This window comes from Callorhinchus milii, unplaced genomic scaffold (genome assembly GCF_018977255.1).
Source record: "Callorhinchus milii isolate IMCB2004 unplaced genomic scaffold, IMCB_Cmil_1.0 Scaffold5, whole genome shotgun sequence".
Lineage (NCBI taxonomy): Eukaryota > Metazoa > Chordata > Chondrichthyes > Chimaeriformes > Callorhinchidae > Callorhinchus > Callorhinchus milii.
This window is the reverse complement of record NW_024704746.1, coordinates 43,123,543-43,143,286: the sequence shown is the minus strand read 5'-3', so window position 1 is coordinate 43,143,286 and position 19,744 is coordinate 43,123,543. Positions and strand designations below refer to the sequence as shown.

General features: G+C 46.0%; 1 protein-coding gene across 3 annotated transcripts in view; it reads right to left on the bottom strand.

Annotated features, from left to right (window-relative positions):
* The window catches only part of LOC103179424 (calcium-dependent secretion activator 2), a 104,304-nt gene that overhangs the window by 51,651 nt on the left and 32,909 nt on the right, over window positions 1-19,744 (bottom strand). For all 3 annotated transcript variants that reach the window (XM_007894716.2, XM_042335347.1, XM_042335348.1), the window contains exons 4-9: window positions 18,482-18,562; window positions 18,123-18,359; window positions 14,357-14,478; window positions 6,613-6,724; window positions 5,578-5,717; window positions 478-544 (exon numbers count right to left, since the gene is read on the bottom strand). In XM_007894716.2, the coding sequence (XP_007892907.2) occupies window positions 478-544; window positions 5,578-5,717; window positions 6,613-6,724; window positions 14,357-14,478; window positions 18,123-18,359; window positions 18,482-18,562 (759 nt within the window). The remainder of the gene's footprint in view (window positions 1-477; window positions 545-5,577; window positions 5,718-6,612; window positions 6,725-14,356; window positions 14,479-18,122; window positions 18,360-18,481; window positions 18,563-19,744) is intronic.

The following is a 19,744-nucleotide window of genomic DNA, read 5'->3' as shown; positions in this document are numbered from 1 at the left end:
AGCTCAGGTGCAAACAATCGACTGTCCAGCACCTTGGGATGTTCTTCCCAACATGAAAGCCATTATATAAATGCAATTTTGGTGTTAACTTGACGCCGAGCTGGGGAAAGAGGGGAACTGACCATAAGCACGGTCAAAGAGGAAGGCGTGATCTGAAAAAGGGGGAATGGCGAAGGGATTGTGACAGAGAGTTCCAGGGCGAAGTGACTGAACGCATGGCAGTAGCAGAAGGGCCAAGGGATGTGCAGGATGCTTGAGCCAGCTAAGCAAAGGAGGCGGGTAGCGGAGTGGAGTGTGAGTAGGTTCAGAGAGCTGGGAAATGCCAGGGCATGAAGGGATTTATATGTGAGTGTGAGGATCTCAAAATCAACTCCATTCTGTAATAGAGAGCCAGAACACGAGGACATACTCACACTCAACAGCAAAGCAGCACCTGAACATAGTGTGATGGGAGGGTGTGGTTTGACAGTTACTGACCTGAACCAGCACAAAGTATCGCTTTTTCCATCTCTTCCAGACTTTCTGCCCCAGTGCGTACAGGTAGCTGCAACACACAGACACACAAATCGCATCACTGTCTGACACTTACTGCTAAACTCAGCCTGGCTCAGCCTGGCTCACGCTCTAACCTCCGAGTCAGGTTTTATTTGGGTGCTTGTCGGCCAATACACTGGGATGAAAGGAAGGGTCCTTTACAAAGGCTTTAGGACAAGCTGCCGCTTTTTTCCTGAGGAATGCAGTAACCTGGCGTGTGTTACTGCGATCGCTGTTTGTGTGCAATGTTGCACCAGACTGAAACAATGAGGAGATATGTACAGAAAATCTATACAAAAAGCTATTTCTCGCTCCTCTCCACACACTAACACACACACACATTCCCCACTCTCTTCTATTGCGAGGGTTTCGTTAAAGAATGTGCCCAGTGAATGTCCAAAGAGCCACTAATGCAGTCAAAGAAATCCAGGGACTTTAATGACTGAGTTCAGTTAACAGCTGGCGAAACTAATCACCCACTTGTGAAAATGATTTTTATTTCATTCTCAAACACCTTTCAGACTCTCATTGTCCCATTTAGGTGACAACAATGCAGATAGCACTGGGCATCAGAGCATTTATTGTCTGAGCCAATGGGGGCTGGAATGGCTCGGGGCACTTTCACTCTTTGTTACACTCTACTTCGCCGCATGAAAGGAGCTGTCCCTCCGTCCACACACTGCATTCCTCCTTTTATCCTGACGCTCAGCAAGGGAAAGTAATTTTCAACTGCGAGGAGAGACGGAGTCGGAGACAGAGTGGAGAAAGAGACGTGGAAACTGAGGGAAAGAGGAGAGGAGAGAGGGGAGAGAGAGAATGGAAAAAGGGATGTGGAGACAGAGAAGAGAGAGAGAAAGGTAGAGAGAGAGGGAGAGAGAGTGTGTGTTAAAAGAGATGCAGAAACAGAGAGAAAAGAGTAGAGTGAAAGGGAGCATGTTAAAAGAGATGCAGAAACGGAGAGAAGAAAGGAGTGGGAGAATAGACGTGGAAAGAGGGAGGAGGGAGGAGAGAGGCATAGAGAAAATGAAAAGAGACAGAGAGAAGAGAGGGAGATGTGGAAACAGCGAGGAGAGACACAGAAAGAGGAGAAAATATAACATCAACCTGTATTGACACAGCACCCTTCATGCAGGAAGGTGTCTCGGAGTGCTGCACAGTGGGAGTGGTCGGGACACCGAGCAAGAGGGAAGGGGGTGTGACAATAGACACGGTCGAAGAGTAGGATTTAAAGAAAAATAAAGATAATAATAAATAATAATAATCTTTACATTTGATACAGCACCCTATCACAGCTTCGAGACGTCTCAAAGCGCTTCACAGAACATACTGTAAAGTGAATTGACTGTACATTTTCTGGGTGAAATGTGGCAGCCAATTATGAACAGCAGTATCCCACAAACAGTCGTGAATTGACGTGACAACATTTTTAAAAAAATTATTTAGTATTTTTACCCCTGGAAAAGCGATCCGCTAATCGACTTACAACCGGGTTCCTACTTACTGCTAGGCAAGGTGTGGCGAAAGGAAACTTGCCCAATGCTTTGCCTCGCCCAGGAATCGAACCCAGGTCCTTTCGCTTGTTAGGTGAATGTTCTAACCATTCAGCCACAGGACTCCACAAGGCGGAGGGGTTGAGGCAGGGAGTTCCAGAGGTTGAGGCTTAGAGGCTGAAGGCACAGCCACCAATGATGGGGTGCGGGGGGGGGAAGGTGCAGCAGCCCTTTGTTATCGGAGTGAAGACACAGAAACAGAGAGAGAGGAGGGAAGAGAGATGTAAAATATAAACATAGAGATAAGGGGAGAGGGAGCGTGGGATTGGAATGTGCACTCTCTCCACGGAAGGAAGCAGCCTTCTTACTTAATCTTAATCTTAAAGAGTAATAGGCTGGTGTTTTAGGCTAAATGCTGGAATCTAACCAGGTAAAAACTGCACAGCTTGCCATTGATAGCACTGTCTGGCAAGCTGCCCATTGCTTATCCAGCTAAGACCACCCTACCAGTTATGGCTTGGACTTGCAGGGTTAAGTGCTGAGTGGGATGATTCACTGTCCCAGTGACTGGTCTGCGTTTCTAAGTCCTGCCGATGAGCCAGGCTGGGCTGGGATTGTCAGTGCCCTGAAGTACTGCAGACCCGCCTGACTCAGAAACCGGACTACTGAGAGAAAGAGTCACAGAGTGTTGGTTAGGTGATTTGTATCTGTCATTTATTGATCAGTGACTGTCACTTGTTGATCAGTGACTGTCATTTACTGATCAGGGATCCAGGGTTTCCAGTGTGAAAGGGTCTGAAGCCCTGGGATAGGTGACCCCAGAAACAGATGTCCCAGGCAGAATGGCCTCCACAACCCTAGGGACTGGAGGAACCTATTCAGCCCATTTCTTGCATTTGATAATCCTTGCATTTGATATAGCGCTTTATCACATTTTAACGTCTCAAAGCGCTTCAAAAGATATACTGTAAAGTGGAGCAACTTTGTATTTTGTGGGCAAAACGCAGCAGACAGTTGTGCACAGCAATGTCCCACAAACAGCTGTGAAATCAATAATCAATGTTATTTGGCGGACTGTTCGCCAGGACACTGGGAGAGAGAAACTCCCTTCTCTTTTCGAATAGTGCCATGGGATCTTTAACGTCCACCTCAACAGGCAGACAAGGCCTTGGTTTAATGTCTCATCTGAAGGCCAACACCTCCAACAATGCAACACACACCTACAGCACTGCATTGGAGTGTCATCTTAGACTATGTGATTCCAAATCCTGACGTGGGACTTGAATCCACAACATTCTGACTCAGCGAGGAGAGCGCTACCACTGAGCTAGGCTGACACGCTAGGCTGAAGTTCCACCAGTTTATTAGATCTCGGCAGATCTCTTAATACCAATCTTACAGCCTTTCGTCACAAAATGATTGACAACAATAACTTGCGTTTATACAGAGCCTTTTACATAGGATAATATTTTGATGCTGTGTGCGTGGTTACTCAGTGAGAGAGAAGTGGGGAGGTGACCATAGGTGCGGTTGAAGAGGTAGGTTTTCAAGAGGGATTCAAAGAGAGGGTGAGTGGGAAGAGGGATTGAGGCAGCCTGGACCATGCAAGTTCACGTCTCGATGTTGGGCTTCAACCCAAAACCTTCTGACACAGAGGTGAGAGTTCTAAAACTGAGTCAGCCCTGACACAAACAGAAATGCTATCCGACCTCAGCTCCAACCATCGTGGTTCCAAGTTGAAGAAGAGAGAAGAGTTTCACTCTCCCGGTATCCTGGCTGACAATCCCTCAGATAAAATCAATCACTCACTTTATGGCTGTTTGTGGGACATTTACTGTGAGTAAATTGGCTGCCAAGTTTCACCTACAAAATATACAATCACTATACTTACACTAAATCCCGTGAAGCGCTTTGAGGAGTCTCAATGACGTGATAAGGCACTGTATCAAATGCACAGTTTTTTTTATTATAACTCTCTCTTTCTGCCACTGGTGCACAGACAGTGCCACTGACTGGCTAAATGCTCTTACTGCAGGCAGTAACTTCAACACAGCACCACCTTGCCACCACCACTCAGCTCTGTTCCGCAGTCACGGAAGACTTGCCCCGCACTGAGATACCTCCAAGCTCATTTCGGACCCATGCCTTTTAAGTGCATGTGCACACACTCACATTCCTCGGCTTTCCCCATGCACCTCAATGTTCTTTATAGGTCTGTCTGCCTGTCTCACCGTCTGTCTCTCTGCCTCTCTCAATCTGTCTGTTGCACCTCTTGCCTGTCTCACCGTTTGCCTATCTCAGCGCCTGCCTGTCTCACCGTCTGCCTCTCCAATATGCCTGTCTCACCGTCTGCCTCTCTCAATATGCCTGTCTCACCGTCTGCCTCTCTCAATATGCCTGCCTCACCGTCTGCCTGTCTCAGTCTGTACTGCCGGAGGGTGCCATCCTTCAGATGAGTCAATAAACCGAAGTCCCGTCTGTGACTGTTCAGGTGGAAGTTAAAGATCCCGTAGCACTATTCGAAAAGAGAAGGGGGTTTCTCTCCAGGTGTCCTGGCCTACAATCCACGGAAGATCGGTCATTTACAGTTTGTGAGACGATGCTGTGTGCAAACTGGCCGCTGCGTTCGCCCACACAGTACACAGTCACTACACATTACGCAAATACACGACATATTACAGAAAATCGTATGAAGCACGTTCAGATTTTTCAACTTGAAAATTATAATTCTTGCATTTAAGACCACGCCTTAACCCATCAGAAGGACGTCTCCAAGAGCTTCGCTGGATGTAAAGTCAAGAGATTGCTTATGTTGCATGCACACGAAAGTCACCATATGGAATGGAGGGATTATTGTTATAAGTTTATCACCAATTATAATTTATATTCATTACCAGCTGCATTTTCAGCGCAAATCTGGGAACTTTCCATCAGAGACGGAGACAATTGACGTACAATGTGCTGCCACCCTGTGACAGTACGCTGCCAGTACTGTGCCACCTGACACCAGAACTGCACACAACGATTTATAAACCGAACACTGTCATTGTTGCATTTGGTGTAAAATCTTCCACATCGGGAGGACATCCCAAAGCGCTTCAAAGGATACTGCAAACTGCGGCTGTGTGTTTTATAGGTGAACACAGTTTGTACACAGCCACATTACATGAACAGCCATCAAGTGAACGGCCAATTTTATCTGGGGATTGTCGGCCAGGACACTCGGAGAGAGAAACTCCCTTTTTTTTAAACCAACAGTACCACGGGATCTTTAACATCCACCTGAACCGGCACAGTCGGGGCTTTCGTTTAAAGTCTCAATCCGACTGATGGAAGAATTATTTTGAATAGAAATTGTGTGGATTTCCAGTGCCATGTGGCGCAATACTGCCTCTCCACCACAGGGTGGCAGCACATAGTAAGTAAATGGTCTCCAACTCACTCAACTCTGGGTTTGGCTTCACTCTACCCACCCTCAGCCTCACCCACCCTCAGCCTCACCCACCCTCAGCCTCACCCACCCTCAGCCTCAGCCACCCTCAGCCTCACTCACCCACAGTGCTTCATGTTGGCTGGCTTATCCATCCTGACCGCCAGTCGGATTTTCAGCTCAGTGTCCTGGCTGCTCTTGGGCACTGCCATCTTGTGCCAGTCGGGGGCCTTGGGGCTGTTAGGAGTGGGGCAGAGGACCACCTGCGAAGAAGAAAGCGGGAGCCAGATCGTCAGCGCAGGAGGGCATGAGGAAGGCATGGTGATGGGGGTGTGCAGTCACTCGCACTCTCACCTCTGAGTTAGAAGGTTGGGGGTTCCGGCCCAACATCAGGATTTGGAATCAGATAGACTATCCTGGGGAGCGCTGCATTACAATACAAAGTTACATTTGTATTGCACCTTTCACATCGGGATGACATCCCAAAGTGCTGGACAGTTAGGGATTTGGACCTGAGCTGTGGGTCGGGATCGGGGAGGGTGGAGGGTGAAGGGCAAGGAGGGTGGCAGCAGGCTCGGTCAAAGGAGCTTTGTAGGAAGCAAGGGAGGGAGCAAGGTGAAGGGAATATGGGATGGAGTTCCATAGGGTGGGGGAAGAAAGGCTGAAGGCCCAACCGCTGTGGTGTGGTCCTTTGGATGAGACGTTTTACCGAGGTGCTGTCTGTGCCTGTTAAGGTGGATGTTAAAGATCCGGCGGTTTTATTCAGAAGCCAATTTGCACACAGCAACATCCCATAAACAGCCACGATGTGATTGACCAATTTTATCTGAGAAATTATCGGCTAGGACACCAGGAGAGAGAGAAACTCCCTTCTCTTTTCCAATAGAACCAAGGGATCTTTAATGTCTACCTGAACAGAATTCCTGACATGGGGCTTGAACCTACAACCGTCTGAGAGTGCAAGTGACTGAACAGAGCTGAGATCTTAGCAGCTATTAAAAGGACTATCTGAAGTGGAATCTTTTTAAAAGGTGTGTGCGTGTGTGGAAGTGGTGCGGGGGTGGTGGTGGTTGGGCGGGAGAAGGGCAGGGGAGCGACTGAGGCAGATACCCCTCATTCAGTGATCAAGACAATAATGTCATGAACTGGACATCTTACCTTCCCCAGTTCCTTATCCTCCAGCGCGAGAACACCTGTGCTCTCCGTGAAGAGTTTAATCTTTACCACTGGGCGAGGGTGGGTGGTGGTGAAATCTCCCTGAGTGCCCCACCTGAAACACATACAGGCAAAGAGAGCGTCAGTCAGAAAACAGACAAAGAGTTTGTCAGTCAGATCACAGGCAGAGAGGGTGTCAGTCAGCTTGGACTATATGGCAGCTAGGAATAATGCCACAGGATCTTTAACATCCACCTGAACAGGCAGACGGAACCTTGATTTAACGTCTCATCCGAAAGAAGGCAACTCCGTCAATGCAACACTGTACCGAAGTGTAGTTTAGACTGTATGATTCCAAGTCCCAACGTGAGTTTATTAATCTGGGACTCCCTCATTATTAGAGTAAAAGGTTATTACAGACAGTAATATTCAGACAGAGTCCTTGTGGGTGGAAATAAGAAGTAGAAAGGGAGTATTCAATGTAGGAGGATTGGACTATTGACCGCCCATTGTGAGGAGATTTCTTACAATAGAGTGGTGAAAAAGGGGAACTTCAGGTCCCAAGATTGAGTGGAATAAAGAAGGTATCGAGGGATAAAATGGGAATTACATTTTTAGAATGCCTCCAAGACAGCTTTAATAAGCAATTCGTGGGCAGCCCAGCAGGAAGGAGGTATAGTTTTGGGGTAAGAAACCAAGGAACTGATGTATAATAATACATAATCTTTGCATTTGATATAGCGCCTTATCACGTCTTCGAGATGTCTCAAAGCGCTTTACAGAATATACTGTAAAGTGAATTGACTGTATATTTTGTGGGCAAACTGAGGGTGGGCAAACATTTAGGGGAGGGGGATCATAATATAATTAGATTCCATATAAGAAAGGCAGTACTCAGAGGTAAGGTTGCGAGATTGGAGAAAAGGAAATAAAGACGGAGTTAGTTAGAAATAAATGTAAACAGGTTAGCGCAATGTGGCAGCTGAGGTTCAATGAAGCGAAATGTGAGGTGCTACCTTCTGGTAAGAAAAATGAGGGGAGTAATAATAATAATCCTTGCATTTGATACAGCGCTTATCACGTCTTCGAGACGTCTCAAAGCGCTTCACAAAATATACTGTCAAGTGAATTGACTGTATATTTGTGGGCAAAACGCGGCAGTCAATTGCGCGCAGTAGCGTCCCACAAACAGTTGTGGATTGACTGACCAAATTATTATTGCTTTTTTCTTGAGGGATTATTATCAGTCATGTGGAGTAAGGAATCTTACCCAAGGTTTTGTGCTGCTGGGAATCGAACCCAGGTCTCTTGCTCAGAAGGCGAGAACTCGAGATTCTATACAGAGAGCATACATTGAATGGCAGTGTCTTGCCAGGAGGTGTGGAGCAAAGGAATTTGTTAGGGCAGTTACCTAAGTTATAGAAAGTGGCAAGGGCTGTGAATAAGGCTGGGTATGTTGGGGTCATACACAGGGGCAGAGAGACCAAAAAAAGAAAATTATGCTCAGTTTGTAGAAACCACTGCCCAGGCTGCAACTGGAGTATTGCGTTTTGAACACCTCACTTCAGCAAAGATTTTAAGGCTTGGATTTTTACGAGAATGATTTGGGGGTTTGAAAGGCTACAGTTACGATAATAATACTAATCCTTGCATTTCACATCTTCGAGATGCCTCAAAGCACTTCACAGGCTATATTGTAAAGTGGATTGACTGTGTTTTGGGAGCGAAACCCAGCCACCAGTTGTGCACTATGATGTCCCATAAACTACCATGAAACAAATGACCAAGTTTATTTAGGGGATTGTTGGTCAGGACACTTAGAGGTAGAAATTCCCTTCTCTTTTCAAATAGCGCTGCGGGATCTTTAATATCCACATGAACAGGTACAGATGGGGAGCTCGGTTTGAAGTCTCAAGGATGGCACCTCTGACAATGCAGATCTGTCTCTGAATGGAGATGACCTGAGCACTGTTTGGTATAGTGTCTTATCGCATCAGAAGGACTTCTCAAAGTGCTTCACAGGAAATACGGTAAATTGCAGTGACTGTGTTCGTACCCAAACGCAGTGGCACAATTGCGTACAGCAACGTCCCACAAACATTCATGGAGTGAATGACCAATTTTATTTATTTGATGGTTGGTTGTTTTGACATATGATTGTTGGTCAGGACACCAGGAGACAGAAACTCCCTTCTCTTTTGGAATAATGCTGTGGATCTTTAACATCCACCTGAACAGGCACTGCCGACAATCCAACACCCCACCCCCAGTACTGCACTGGAGTGTCAACCCAGATTATGTGATACCACATCCCCGATGTAGGGCTTGAACCCACAACCTCTGACTCAGAGGCGACAGCGCTACCACTGCGGTTGACACACATTTTCACTGGTTCCCTGGACAGTTCCACTTCTCTACCCTCGCGCACAGCTGGGGCTCGATGACTCAGTTATTCCCAAGCCCAGGGCGTCAGTCAAGGATGTGTGGAAACCCAGCAAGTCTAGTGAATAGCGACATGAGGAATCTTTCCAGAGACTAGAGGCAAAGCCCCTGGCAACCTGTTTACTGTAGCTGGAGCCCTGGGGAACAGTTTACCACCAAAGCAGATCGGGGCAGAGTGTAGCCGACCCACACGTTAGATAACAACATTAGCAATATTTATCTGATACCCTTAACATCAGCGTCCTTCATATCAGGAGAAAGTCTTAAAGTGAGAAAGACAGAGAGACAAAAAAGTTAAAAAGAGAGAGACAAAGAGAGACAGAAGAGCAAAAAGAGACACAGAGATGGAGATGGCGTGCAAAAAGAGAAGCAGAGACACAGAGAGGCAGACAAACAGAGCAAAGGAGAGAAGAAAGAGAGAGAAAGACAGAGTTGGGAGAGACACAGATACACAGATAGATACGCAGGCAGATATGCAGGCAGAAGAGCAAACAGAAAGGCAGAGATGGAAAGAGACAGATTAAGTGAATAGAGCGAGGTGCTCCGTCTCAGAAGCCGGCAGTCCACCCCGGGAGTCTCCGGGAGACTTGCAGAGACACGGGCCACAAAGGCTTTAACTACAGAGCGGCAGCCGCTCACTAAATCCAGCTAATGAGTGCAGGCACAGGGTGGGTGCGCTCCACAGGGAAACTAATTGGCGAGCGTTTGATGTGAAAAAACTGCTTGTTAGAGCGACGCTGGGCACTGAGCTCCACCAGCCTCAGCCACCGCATTGTGTGTCTCAAAGTATACAAGAAACCACCCACAAACACAGTCACTACACTTTACAATGTGAAGCGCTGCGAGATGTCTGAATGCTGTGATAATTAAATTATTACATTATTATAATTATGATAATAATTATTACAGTTTAAATCACTCTATAGAGGTAGTTCCTAAGTGGTTTTCAGTGCTGGGTCAGCCAGATCAATAATACTCCCACATTACATATGAATGGAAGTTATGTTTGAGTTTCCTAAAATAGCTACATTTTGTTGGAAGTTGATATTTTACTCACTAGGTATTTTGTCAAGCCATTTCTGAATAGTCTTATTAACACTTCCAGTTGCATCAAGGATTATAAGAACTATGTTTGTTTTACATTGCCACTTATGTAAAAACAAACATTCAATTTATAGACAATATATTTCCTGATTTTCTCTAGTTCCTTATTTTTCATATGGTAATCATTTGGGATAATCAACAATGTACAATCTATTTGGTCCTTTATGATAAAAACAACAACTTGCATTTATATGGCGCCCTCCAAGCAGGGTAACGTCTCAGAGCACTTAACAGTGGTGGAGCCTGACTCCGAGCCGGTGGGGGGAGAGGGGAGGTGACCGTAAGCACGGTGATAAAGGTTTTCAGGCGGGACTTGAAAAAGGGGGGAGAGGGCAAGGTGGAGGGATTGAGGAAGTCTGGGGGCGTAGTGGCTGAATGCGAGACCTCCAATGGTGGAGCGGAGGGCGCGATGGCCGGTGCCAGTCAAGCGGAGGCACCGGGTCGTGCATTGAGGAGTAAGGAGGTCGGAGAAGTAGGGAAGTGCTAGGGAATGATATCTGGTTTGTTACAGATTACTGTTCTATCTGTATGTACTTGTGAATCACAGATTATTGTGATATTTTTTCATGTCACCTTTTCTGGTTGATGTTTATACCAGTTGGTCTTTACATCAATATCAACATCAAATGTTTACAAATTGTCCAGTGAAAACATTTAGCGACATTGTTATGCTGAACCAAATACTCTGATTGTGCTGGTTCAGGACATGATGACAATAATTTTTATTATTATTATAACCATTGGCAGTCGAGTTGTCAGCCATTCTGCCCCGTTTCTCTGAAACTCCATCCTGAGTTTCTCCACCTCCCCTCTTTGATACCCAACTTAAGACTTTTCTTTTCAACTGTGGTCATCTTTTCCCACTGTCCCCTTCCTCACCTCCCCCCAGTTTGGACATGTTTGGCAACGTGAGAGACGCTACATCAAATGTAAGGATTAGTAATATTATTACATTTATTGGCCAATTGAGACTGGATAGAATTTTGAGTGGCTGCCATTATAAAAAAATTTGAGGCTGCGCCATATCATATTATCACAGTGTCTCAAAGAGCTACACAGGATACACTGTAAAGTGTAGTGACTGTGTGTTTGTAGGCGAACACGGCAACCAATTTGCATACAGCAACATCCAACAAACAACCATGAAGTGAGTGACCAATTTTATCTTGGGGAATGTCGGCCAGGACACCAAGATACCGAGGCTCTATTGGAAAAGAGAAGCGAGTTTCTCTCTCCTGGTGCCCTGGTCGACAAATCCCAGAGAAGATTGGTCACTCACTCCATGGCTGTTTGTGTGATGTTGCTGTGCGCAAATTGGCTGTTGCGTTCAAAACACACAGTCACTACACTGGTTATTGAGGCTGTGAGCCCACAACAGAATGGGACCATTGGATAATTGAATCAGACGCACTGCCAGCAGCACTCTGGAGGCCTATTCACCGTTTTGCAGCAAATTTGCACTTTTGGCATCTTTTCCTTCCATTTCCATGACAACCACCCATCTCCATCCAGGAAGCTCACCACCTACATCACTGCCGAGCTTCACAGCTTGTTTTTACATCACTAAGCTCAGCGGGCGGGCATCAACACCTGTTAGCATTGATAACCCTCTCCCCCCCACCCCCCCATACATACACGCACTGTTAACACTGATAAATTTCTCTCCCCCCATACATACACACACACACCGTTAGCACTAATAACCTTTAACCCTCCCCAATACACATATTAGCAATGATAACCCTCTTCCTCTCCCCCCATACATGTACACAAACTGTTAGCACGGATAACCCTCTCTCCCTCACATGTTCATACACTGTGAGGGGTAGGGGGGAGGCAGGGGGATATGAAGTAATATGAAGCAGTAATAACAACACAAACAATTTTCATTTATGTAGCGCTCTTCACATGGGGTAGGGAATTGGGGCCCAAAAGTGACCGACTAAGCAAGACTGAGCATGAGCTAAAAGCCAATCCTTCACATTCTCCAAAATCACTGTCATGCTGGATGGGCAGCACCAGCAAAGTGACTGGCTTTATGATCCCACAAACACGAGCAGCAGAGGCTGACATTAGCTGCTCAGCAGCCGCAGTTCTGCTCACTGCATAGAGAGAAAGCTCCGGGAGATGGTGGAATTTGTCACCAGAGTTGCTCAGCCACGCACTTACTCGTCATCCCACAGGTCTGACGATGAACAAATCTTTCACTGAATCCATTCATTGCAGACAGTTCTGCAAACCCAACTGCTGTATCTCACAGTGGTTTAATCTGTTGCTACCCATCGTTTGATCGCTGCCAACTATGTAATGCTGAGATTGACATAGTGCTTGTCTCAGAACCAGAAAGTTGCGGGTTCAAGTCCCACATCGGGATGTGGAGCTCACAGTCCAGGCTGAGGGGCCAATACAGCGCTGGGGGGAGCACTGCATTGTCAGAGCTACTGTCCATCGGATAAGACATTAAACTGAGGCCTCAGCTATACCTGGTCAGGTGGACATCAAAGATCCCTCAGCACTATTGGGAAACTGAATGGAGTTTCTCTCTCCCAGTGTCCTGGCCAAAAATCCCCCGAGATTGGTCGCTTCATGGCTATTTGAGGGGGTTGCTGTATGCAAATTAGTTGCTGACTTCGCCCGCAAGAAACACAGTCACTGCACTTTACAGAAAATCAAGTGCAATAACAATTATTATTATATCGAATGTAAGGATCTAATTTTTATTCTAAGAATGAATGTTGCTCCATGTTGATCGGGGGGTGGGGGGGTGGGTGGAGTGGGGGTTAGGGGTACAAGTGAGCCATTGGTTTGTCCAGTTTGGAGTTGGTCAGAGTTCAATGTCCACTGAGATGACAATCCAGCAGGGGTGATGGGTCTGACCGTTTCCTGGAACTCATTATAGTCTTGACAAGCAGAGAGGACAGCGTACTACAGACCTGTCAGAGAGAGTCTACACGCTCCCTCCCTCCCTCACTTGGGATTGACTGGCCGCTCAGCTCCTGAATGCCATTCACGTCCTGCTGGGAGTGTAGAGTTGATTAAGACACAGAGGGAGTGGGGCACAGCAGGGTGACAGTGTTTCTTGGGAGAGAGCTTCACAATGTAGAGAGAACTTCACGCCTTTTTCTCTCAGGATTCTGATGAGCACGGCTTCTGACGGATCAATCAGTGAATTGATCGCAGTGAATGCCACGTCACTCACAGTGCGAGTTGCTCAGCCCCAGGCACTGTCAGCAACAGTGAGACACTCAGCATCAGACTCAGTGCAAACACAGTCTTTCACTCACATGTATCATTCAACTATAGAAATGTACGTCACAGCAGCATCATCCTGTATTGAGTGTTTGCTCCTCCAAGAAGCTGTCCATATTTATCCCAATTCCCTGCTCTTTCCCCGTCACCTCTAATCCTCTCCCTCTGTGTGTGCCTGTCCAATTCTATTTCCAATGCCCCCTCAATCGACTCCGCCCTTGGCAAATCGCTCCACACCCTGACATGCCTCTGGGAGAAGTTCCTCCAAACCTCTCTTGTCACTCCCTGAGTCGCAATCTTGAATTCATTCCCACTTAACCGCTCTCTTACCCAATAGTGCCACGGGTTGTTTAACGTCCACCTGCACAAGCCTAGGTTTAACGTCTCATTTGAAGGACAGACCTCCGGCAATGCAGCACTCCCCCGCAGCACTGCACTGGAGTGTCAGCCTGGACTGCAAACTCAAAGTCCCTGATGTGGGGCTTGAACACAAAACCTTCCACCTCAGAGATGAGAGTGCGAGTGAGGTGAACGGCACTCTACCAAATGCAAGAATTATTGTATTATAAAAGTCTATCACTAATCTTTAAATTTTCCTGTTCGGTGTGGACACACACACACACACACAAACACACAAATCTACGTGTTATAACAGTCTCCAAGACACTTTTTTTCAATCGAAAGCACTATATACATGAAAGTTGCTGTCGTTGCTCTCTTGAGCCGCCCACTCTATGATGCGGAGGCGTGTGAAAAATCCGTAAAATTCAACTGAATTGTGAATCTTTTGAAGTGCTTTGAGACTCTGGATAACAGCAACAAATTGCATTTATATAGCGTCTTTCAATTTAGGAGTAAGTCCTACGACACTGAATATGATAAGGCGCTGGATTAAACGTAAGGATTGGGCGTGGGTCCAGCGAGGTGTGAGCGATCAGGGGACTGTGCTTACTGTGGTCTCGAGGCCTCGGCCTGGTCAGTCTGCAGCTTCTCTCCGCCTTCCACCTCCATGGTGCAGTACACAATGCGATTGGCAGCCACTGACTTCAGGCCCTGCACTTCCATTATCACAATCTGCAAAGACAGTTCAGAGACTTCAGAAACAGAGAGGAGAGATACAAACAAAACCTCTAATACGTGCTCAAACACCGAGAGTCACAGAGAGAGAGAGAGAGAGAGAGATACAAGCACAACCTCCAATACAAGCTCAAACAGAGAGGCACAATAATAATCCCTCCAAAACAAAACATTAATAAATTGGTCACTTCAAACCACGACTGTTTGTGGGACATTGCTGTGCTGTGCGCAATTGGCTGCCGCGTTTCGCCCACAAATATACGGTCAATTCACTTTAGAGCATATTCTGTGAAGAGCTTTGAGACGTCTAGAAGGCGTGAAAAGCGCTATATCAAATGCAAGGATTATTATTATTACTGAGAGAGAGACTGAGAAAGTCACAGAGAGAGTAAGATTGAGTGTGAGAGTCAGAGAGAGCCAGAGAATCAGAGAGAGAGAAACAAAGAGAGTGAGTGAGAGAGATACACACAGAGACTGAGAGTGGGAGACAGAGTCAGAAACTGAGAGTCAAGAAAGTCATAGAGACACTGCAGAGAAAGTGTGATAAACTGAGAGACACAGAGAAAGTCTAAGAGAGAGTCAGAGAGAGTGAGCAGAGATGTCAGACACACGTACTGATTGTGAGAAATGTCATCATTTAAAATGAGCTTTTCAATTCTTAAAAAAAGTCAACAACAACATCGACATCAACAACATCATCAATAAAAACAATAATTTGCATCTGTATAGCCTCTTTGCGCGGGGCAGCATCAGAGAGTGCTTAACAATGGCAGAGCTTGACACCGAGCCGGGGAGAAAGCAGAGGTGACCGTAAGCACAGTCGAAGAGGAAGCTCTTCAGGGAAAGAAGAGCAAGTAGTAGAAAGGCAAAGGGATTGCAGCAGATAGTGCCATAGATTCGGACCATGATGGTTGAAAGCACATACGACGATGGTGGAGCGGAGGGGACGAGGGACATGCAGGAGGCTGGAACTAGTGAATGAAGGAACCAGGTAGTGAAGCAGTTAAACATGTCACTGAGAGTACTAGATTCAGCACTCCCAACCAAACATCCTATGATAACATCAAGTGTTTTTCAAATGAGTCCCATCGCCCTGTCCTCAATTATCTTTCAAAGATCTGAGTATCACCTGGCTCGGTTGGTAGCACTCTTGCCTCGTGAGTCAGGAGGTTGTGGCACTTTGAGCTCACAGCCATGCTGAGTGCTGGGGGAACTCTGTATTGTCTGAGGTGTCACCCTTCATATGAGACATTAAATCAAGTTCCCGTCTATGCCTGTTCAGGTGGATGTTAAAGATCCTGCGGCGATATTGGAAAAGAGTAAGGAGATTCTCTCTCTTGGTGTCCTGGCAGCCAATCCCCCCAAAACCAAAATTGTTCACTCACTTCATGGCTGTTTGCGGTATATTCCTGTGTGCAAATTGCCTGCTGTATTAGCCTACAAATCCAGTCATTCCACTTTACAGTAAGATCCCGTGAAGCACTTTGAGACATCTTGATGACATGATGAGGCGCTCTATCAAATGCAAGGATTATTATTAATCTGTTCCAGTCATTATTTCTCCTCTGGATAAAGAAAAACTTCCTGGATTTTCTGCCCTTCACAACTCTAAACCCATATCCTCCTGTTCTACTGTCTTGCTGCATCTTAAAGTATTGATCTAGGTTTACTTCTTCAATCCCATGTGAAATGTTGTATACCTATAAGGTCCCCTCTGAGTCATCTTCTCTCAAGACTGAAGAGCCCTTATTAAAGATTGTCTAATTGTTGCTCACAGCTCAATTGTCTCTGCACTGCCTCGAGAGCCTGGGAGCTGCTTTATGTCACGGTGACCAGAACTGTACGTAGTATTCAAGGTGTGGTCTGACCACATGTACCATTTGCCATTCATGTACCAATGAATGTATTTACAGACTAACATTGGGTTAAGACTCTTTCACTTTTAGATGAGAAGGTTGAGAGGGATATTAGACCCACAAAAACCTATGGCACAGAAGAAGGCCTTTAGGACCATCGTTTCTGTGTCACCTCCCTCAAGAGCAATCCTTTCAGCCCCACTTTCTTGCCCTTTCCCCACACCCCTGTAGCTGACTCTTTTTAAGGTATTCATTTAGTTCCTTCTTGAAAGCCAAGTCTGGATTCTGACTCATCCCCCACTCCTGGCAGGGCATTCCATATCCTAGCTACTCTGTGTGTGAAAAAAATTCTCCTAACAGTTGCCTGTTTACTAACTATCTTAAATTGATGCTCTCTAGGCACTAACTCACCAACCAGTGGAAATAATTTGTCCCTATTGACTCTACCAACCCCCTTTGTAATTTTAAAGACCTCTATCAGGTCATTTCTCAACCTGCTTTGTTCCAGCAGAAAAAGAACCAAGTTCCTCCAGTCTCTGCTCAATGTTCAGGATTCCGTTAAACCCTTAACTGTCCAATGACTTGCGACACCCTTCTGTCAAGAAAGGTGCTTTATAAATGTAATTTTGTTGTTATTTTTCATTCTCAATCCCTTTTAAAAACGTATACCTCTTTAAGGTCTCCTTTGAGATGTTGAGGCAGAGTCTGTCATTTCTTTTAAGAGAAAATTGGATAGATGTTTGGAGAGGACAGGTGTTAAAAGGGTGGAGAGTGCAGTAGAGTGGGGTTAGACTGTCTGTGAAGAACCACCCAGGGTAGATAAGATGCGCTGGAGAATTTGTGTATGCTCTGACTCTCTTTGATCTATAAATGGATAAGATTGGGAACAGGACTGGAGGTGAGAGATCCATGGGGCAGGTTATCGCTTTGATGTGTCTCAAAGGATTTCACATGATGAGTTACTTTGAAGCTCTGTTGGCAAACGTGTCAGCTAATCAGTTCCCAAAATAGTCTCAAGAGCAGCAATCAGATAAATGACCCATTAGCATCGTTTTTATGTGAATATAATAATGATAATAACACTTGCATTTGATATAGTCCCTGTCACCTCAGGAGATCGACCCAAAACGCTTCCCAGGGTTTTACTGTGAAGTGCAGTGACTGTGCGTTCAGCACTATGACCCAAACTTCTGGAACTCCCTGCCTGAAATCCTCTGCCTCACCTTCTCTTTACCCATCTTCAGAATGCACCTGAAGACTTTCCTCTTTGACTGAGCCTTGGTCACTTCCCCTCTCTCCCCAGCTTGGTACCAAATTGCCTATTTATCAGAGCTTCGAGACACTATCCTGCATGAAGGCCACTATATAAATGTAAATTGTGTATTTTATTTGAAAGTGTGGCAGCCAATTTGTGCACAGCAACATCCCATAAACAGCCATGAAGTGAGTGACCGATCTTGTCTGGAAGATTGTCGGCCAGGAGAGAAAATCTCCCTTCTCTTTTCCAGCAGAGCATGGGATCTTTGATGTGCACCTGAACAGGCACATACTGGACTTGGTTTAATGTCTCATCTGAGCATAGTGACACAGTGTGCAAATGACACCGAGCGACACAGAGTGCGAGTGACACACAGTAATGCACTCAGTTAACACATGCCACCTCCGCATTACCAAGCATCAGTCACTGCGCCCGGGACAAGCGGTGTTAAAGATGTCAAGTGCTCTGGGACGTTACCCTGCCTGAGCGGCACTATATAAATGCAAGCTGTTGTTGGCAAAGCTCACCTCCAATGTGAATGAGAGAACCACGTCACATTTTGAAAGCTGGATCTCATTCTCATCTCCCAGGTCCAGGAAGGAAGAATTCTGAGATCTCTTGAGCTTCTGTAGCTTGCACTCAGGCCCTCCCTTGGCCACGGGAAGACTCTCCAGATTTGCCATCAATAGGTTGACCGAAGATCTCAGCTCCTCAATGTACATGCTTTCCATTTCCTTCTGCCCAAACTGCGGGAACTTCCGCTCCTTAAACAACCGGAAAAGAGGTTACAACTCCAAACTGCAATTACACAGCACCCTTCACATAGGAGAGGGTCTCACTTAAATCCTTCCCCAGCCCATATGTAGATACTCTCACCACAACTTACTTTGGCCAAGTGCTCCGCCAGCTGCAACCGCCCATCCAGCTCCCGGCGGATCTGTGCTGCCTGTTCATCGGGATTGTCCAGCTGAGGGAAGGGAAAAATAAACATCTGGAATGTCAGACAGTCAGACTCTTGACTCTGAGTCAGAAGGTTGTGGGTTTAAGCCTCATGTGAGGAGTTAGAATCACATTGTCTAAGATGACACTCCAATGCAGTGCTGGGGGTGTTGCATTGTCGGAAGTGACGTCCTTCAGATGAAACCGAGGTCCCATTTTGGCCTGTTTAGGTGAACGCTAGTCAAAAAGAGAAGGGAGTTTCTCACACGGTGTCCTGGCCAACAATCCTGAGATAAAATTAGTCACACACTTTAAGGCTGTTTGTGGGAGATTGCTGTGTGCAAACGGGCTGCCAGGTTTCGCCCACAAAATACCCAGTCACCCAGATTAGCTATGGAGGTCGCTTCTGTATCATTTCTTATTAAATAATAATATTCTTATTAATAATCCTACACTAAAACCCCAGATGACTGGACTACTGAAGAGTGAAGTGGGGGTGGCGAGAGGTCCGATCCAGCGAGCCAGAATACCTGCTGTGTAATTAGGCAGGGCGAAACCTTGTGCAAGTTTCCTTAGTCCACACATCTGATAATAATCCCTCAAGAAAAAAATAATAAATTGGTCACTTCAAATCACGACTGTTTGTGGGACACTGCTGTGCGCAATTGGCTGCCACTTTTCGCCCACAAAGATACAGTCAATTCACTTTACAGTTATTCTGTGAAGCACTTTGAGACGTCTAGAAGACGTGAAAGGCACTATATCAAATGCAAGGATTATTATTATTAATTACAATGCCGGTACCGGAATCATTGGAATTGTTTGAATCCCATGAACAGAAAATAGCGAATAAGCTATATAGTGCTCACAAGTTTCAAACAATCTGAGTCAAAACCGATATCCCTGGCCACAATGAAGGCCAGCAAGCACAGTGATGCTGCTCAGTGTGGTATTGGCATGCACCAGGAAAGGTGATATGGGTGGAGTCTACAAATGTTTTGGTGTGGGGCCTAGTCCAGCTAGGTCCAAATTCTGAATACCTGGTAAGCCAAAGGTTTACTGTAATCATGCACCTCCTATCACGTCATTGAGGCATCTCAAAGCATCGCTATACAGTACAGTATAGTGACTGTGTATTTGTGGGCGAAAGCAGCAGCCAATTTGCACACACCAATGTCCGACAAACAGCCATGAAATGAATGACCAATTT